The 5,374-nt window shown below is 36.3% G+C and overlaps 1 protein-coding gene across 2 annotated transcripts; it reads left to right on the forward strand.

The window, feature by feature from the left end:
• The first annotated feature begins 12 nt into the window (after positions 1–12).
• On the forward strand, positions 13–1,804 carry LOC110106555. Of its 2 annotated transcripts, XM_028691717.1 has the most exons (2): positions 13–690; positions 790–1,804. In XM_028691717.1, exons 1-2 carry the CDS (start codon positions 369–371, stop codon positions 1,383–1,385), a joined length of 918 nt encoding a protein of 305 aa, XP_028547550.1. In that variant the 5' UTR covers positions 13–368; the 3' UTR covers positions 1,386–1,804. The 2 variants fall into 2 exon arrangements, with proteins under 2 accessions (XP_028547550.1, XP_020692150.2); XM_020836491.2 differs by having other exon boundaries at positions 13–1,804.
• Positions 1,805–5,374: the final 3,570 nt, after the last annotated feature.

Below are 5,374 nucleotides of genomic sequence, written 5' to 3' on the forward strand. Positions count from 1 at the left end.
AGTGAAAAAAGTCAAAATATCCAAGATTTCGACCAGGAGAGCTTATTTCCGCCGCCTACAGCATCGAGATTCAACTCCCAGCGCCTCTCTTCTGCGTTCTCGTTACTCTTTCTCTTCCCTTTCCTTTTTTCCTTCGTCTTTAACCTTTGCTCCAATCACACGCTAGGTTTCCCCTGCACTGATCACTCGAGATGTTCGACGAATTGCCCCTAAGGCGGCATACACCTCGCCGACTCCGTCTCTCTTTCCATACTGATCTTTCCATGGTCCTCTCTTGCTCTGCTCTCCAATTGTATGTCTGCACTGAATTCCTTCCATTGCCATAATAAGCGAAGCAAACGACGTGAGAAAGATTCGATCTTGCCGTTATGGATCATCAGTTAGCCTCTCAAATCTCCCCACGGGCGGCTATATCTCGCGTCTTTCCGGACCTCTCCGACATCAGCGCCGTTCCTCCCATGAACGCATTGGAGATATTGAGGGAGACTGCCCGGATCCTCCGCACAGATCTCTCTACTTTCATGACCATCTTGGCCCTTCTAATTTGCCCCGTCTCCTCAGCTTTGCTCTCCAATTTCCTCATCGACCAGGCTATCGTTACTGTCCTTGGACGCCGCCTGATGCTTCTTGCGGTCACCAGTGGATTGCCATCCACACATTTCGTCAAACAGATCTGCCACCATCTTGCAGGCACCATTGTCTCTTCTACCTTCTGCTTCCCTTTCTTGATTACTTTCCTTCTTTTAGCCCGGGCCTGCATTGCTTATTCCGTGGCCTGCAACTATGCAGGAAAGAAAGTTTTAGCCACAGAGTTTATGGGAATGGCTCGTCGGATTTGGAGGAGTCTTGTATCAACCTACATTTGGGTTTGTGCTGCAATTGTTGGTTGCCTTGCCGTCTTCATCCTACTCATAGTTGTTGTCTGCAATTCACTTGCTGCATTGGGTTATCCTCCAGAGCTCATTGTGTATCCAGCATTGCTGACAATCTTAGCATTTTCCGTTGCTTATGCACATACAATTATAGTATGCAATCTAGCTAATGTGATCTCTGTATTGGAGGATGGATCAGGACCGAATGCTCTTTTGCGGTCAGTGAGGTTGGTGAAGGGGCAGACACAGGCAGGTCTGCTGATATTTCTTGGGTCGGCCATTGGTTTTTCTTTTGTTGAAGGGCTGTTTGAGCACAGGGTGAAAACATTGAGCTATGGTGATGGTTCTTCTCGTATATGGGAATGGCCTCTGTTGGTCCTCATGTATTCTTTTGTTGTTCTGGTTGATTCTATGATGAGTGCCGTTTTCTATTTTACATGTAGGTCTTCTGCCATGGAAGCTTTGAGTGGGAATGTCCTTGCTGTTCAAGAATTGGAAAAGCTTTCATCTTGATAAGATTCAGCCAGTGTAGGATAGATTTTTGGCTCAGTTTTGGATAGTGATACTATTTACTATCTCTTCATTGTCGTTAATAATTACAGAACGACGGTGCCATGATTTTCAGTCACAGAATTTAAACTAAGCCATCTCTTCACACAGAATTATGGTTGATGGATTTCCTTGCCGTTGCAGCATGAAAACTGAATGTTCTATTGCTGATAAGTGTATTCAGTCAAAGCAGATTATCAGAACGGACTCCCACATATTATTTGCACATATGTATGTTCATTTCTAAACAAGCCAACCATTCTGGTGATCTCTTTGCTGAATATCTTTTCTGTCGCTGTAGGATGGATCATTTTGTATAAGAGATTGTTGACTGCAACATCACGATTGGAAATTTGGATTGCTAGATTTTCTTTCAGTTTTAATCTTATCCGTCATTTTGTGAGTAGTTTGACAAACATTTCTGGTTCCTCAAGCACTCAAACTTTGAAAATTCATCGTTTTACAATGGTTTTGGGGAGCTTAAGCTTAGATTTCTCTACAGTTGAATATAAAATTTCCTCAGAACAGTGAGCCTTGCTTTATGCCTGAAAAATACAGGCCCTGCTTCGATTTTGCATGCATGAATTCAATTTTCTCTAATTACTATGGTAATTCTGATGCAGCAACAGATCTGCAATAAGAAGCCAGAAGAAGCAGGAAATAAGAAAACAGATATAAAGCCTTGGATATAATTCTGTGTGTGTGTATATTTCTCATGACAAAAGGTATATATCTCCTTGGGTGCTTCTTTCAGACTACCATAACTAGTAACAGAAATTAAAAACTAAGACTTCGTTTGGGACGGCTTTCTTTCTGCTTCTTAAAGCAGCTTTTTAGTAAAAAATAATATAAAGCTACTTTAAGAAACAGAAAGAAAGTCGTCTGAAAAACGACGCCTAAGATTGTACTACTAAAACACAAAAGGGAATAAAACGGTTAGTAGTATAGTGGGAAGCAAGCTGCTCTAGCGATAAGATAACTTGAGTAGAAGGAAGTCCGCCTAATGTAGCCTGCATCAGGTCTCCCCTGCTTTAGAAGAACTCATCTCCGATGATATAATGGTGGAGTCGAGATTGTCTAGAGGATGATAAGAATACATATCAACAACATTAAAAATTGAAGAAGTCTGGATTTCCTTGGGCAGGTTAATGATATAAGCATTGTCATTGATTCTACGTAAAACCGAAAAGGGTATGAATTTCTTTGGGTTTAGTTTTGAACAGGCACTGGCCGGAAATCTGCCTTTGCGGTAGCGCAACATAACTAATTCACCTTTCTTTAATATCCTTAAAAACATGATCAACAAATTTTATCCATTTAAATTCTCCCTTGTTATGACAATTTGTAAATAATGCTATTTTAATACTTAATCCATTAGTGAACCCTCTCTAGAAAGTAGCCTATCCTTGAAAGCTCTAATGTCATTTATATTGTTGGGTATTAAACAATTATAAATTATTTTAATTTTATGAAGGTCAACAAATAATCATCACTTTTATCTTAAAAATAATATGAATGTATTTATAATCTACCTGATATAATATGTGATAGAATCAAAGGCAAAATATCACACTAGATTTTATCAATACATGTAGTCAGTTTATAAATGGGATTTAAATATTTTATTTTTTGTAAAAAAAAATTATAGTTTTATAAACTCAAGCTACTTTCTATTTTGTAGGTGAGGTTGGAATCTCACACTCATGTCACCAATTGCATATTTAGTTACAATATTCATACAACACCCATTGTAAATAATTTTTTTGCAGAATTAATCATCTTATTTGAAATAATTAAGCATGAAAAATAATTATTCAATTTTATGCTAAATAATATATATATAAAGCTTTCTTATTTTATTTTGAGAGAGAGAAAGGGATATAGGCGGTTTTTGAGAGTGGGCAATGTTTCGGATCAATGAGAGCCCGAAGGCTCTAACTTATCTCGTAAATGAGCTTTCGAGTCAAGTTTATCAAGGGACAAATTCGAGCTCAAATATTAAACAAGCTCAAGTTGTTGGCTCGCAAGCCATTTTAATTAAAATATTATTTTTTTTCAATTGTAATAATATTTAGAATTGGTACTAAAATTTTATGTATTTAATGATAACATTTAAAATAATTTTACATCACAACAGCTTATTGAAAAAAAGTTATATCATCATTTATCATAATGTACTATGTATAGTTTTTTTCAGAATCAAATAAAAATAAAAAAGTCTGATTCCGCTTCTTCTTTACCTCTCCACGGCTACATCATGGTACGCGACTTCATCGTCGAAGAAAAAATCTCGCTGGCAACTATATATCGAGTCAAGCCTTGAGCCTGATTTGAATGCATTAGCTGTTGAAGCTCGTTCGCTGGGCTCGACGTGAGCTCGAGCTCAAGTTCAAGCTTTTTATTTAAATGACGAGTTGAGCCCGAGTTTGTTGTGACTCGAGCTCAACTCGACTCGATTATTATAATAATTATTATTTTCTTCCAACTAGCCATACCAAGGATTCTAAAACCAAAAATCTAATTTTTATCTCATTATATGAGATCAGCTACATCAATTATTTTTCTCCATTATATCATATTAAGAGTCAATTTCTCATTTAAATCTAATAAAAAAGATTATTCATAATACTTGATAACTAAGTTTTTTATAGGCCTACCTCTATTTTCTTTAACTTAAGTTGTATACAATAAATACATCTACTCCTAACAGGATATTCGGAAGGCCGATGTTTTATGTGACCAAACCATCTAAGGCGACTCTCTCTAATCTTATCTGCCACTAGAGTATTTTCACATATATACTCGCTTCACATTATGTCTCTAAGTGTAAAGCCACTCATCCACTTGAGCATCCTCATTTTTGTAACACCTTACTTAATTTTATGCTTCTCTTTTAATGACCAATATTCTATGCCATAAAATATTACAAGTGTCACTATCATCATATCAAATTTTCTCTTAAATTTGCGTGGTTACTCTATCACATAAGAGACCCCATGCATTTCTCCACTTTAACCATCTAACTTGACTTATTTTAATAATATTTCCATCTATTTCGCCATCGTTCTGAACAATAAATTTGAGATATCTAAAACGTGTACTTGTTTTAATGACCGAGATTGCGCTTCTAATTCTCTTCGATTTGGTACGGGACCCTGCCATCCTGTCACCTCTACCTACTAGAGCACGAGATTGACCCGCATAACCTCTGGCAACATCGACAACCCGACCGTTCCTCTTTTTCTTGGACAAGAACTTTCCTCCACCTCGAGATCGCCTCAACGAGGCTTTCTTAAACTTTGGTCGAGTATAAGGCTATCACTGACAAGCTAAAGCACATAATCTCCACAATATATGATTTAGCATAAACGAGTAAAAATTGTAAAATAAGATCTACCAGATTTAGGGAGAGATTTGACAAAACTTCAAGGAGATTTACTTTTTCCTATATAACAAAGGTTTTTATGTTAATATTTTCTTGCACAATTGATTAGGCCATAAACTATTTTTATTATTAAGAGTTTTTATTTTTGATTCTCCTAATATATACTCTGTAACATTCTTAACATCACAATTATTTTTTCTTACATAATATTAACTTTCTTGTACAACAATAATAACAGCAACAACAACAACATCAAGCCTTCATCCCACTATGTGGGGTTGGTTACATAAATCTTTTTTCTCCATTGTGCCCTATTAAAAATTAAATTATCCATTGTTCATCACAGTTCATTGTGCTTGATCAAATCAAATATGGTGGTCCCTTCTTAGCAATTTCAATGATCTAAACACTTCGACAAGCAATCGGTTTTATGAGATGAATAAAATTTTAATATTATAAATGATTAACACTTTTCAAAGTATCCTAAACTTTGGTGGTGTATAATTAAGGCTATCACTAACATTTTAAAACACATAATCTCCACAAAATATGATTTAGCATAAACAAG

Source organism: Dendrobium catenatum, unplaced genomic scaffold, assembly GCF_001605985.2.
Source record: "Dendrobium catenatum unplaced genomic scaffold, ASM160598v2 original_scaffold_58626, whole genome shotgun sequence".
Classification (NCBI taxonomy): domain Eukaryota; kingdom Viridiplantae; phylum Streptophyta; class Magnoliopsida; order Asparagales; family Orchidaceae; genus Dendrobium; species Dendrobium catenatum.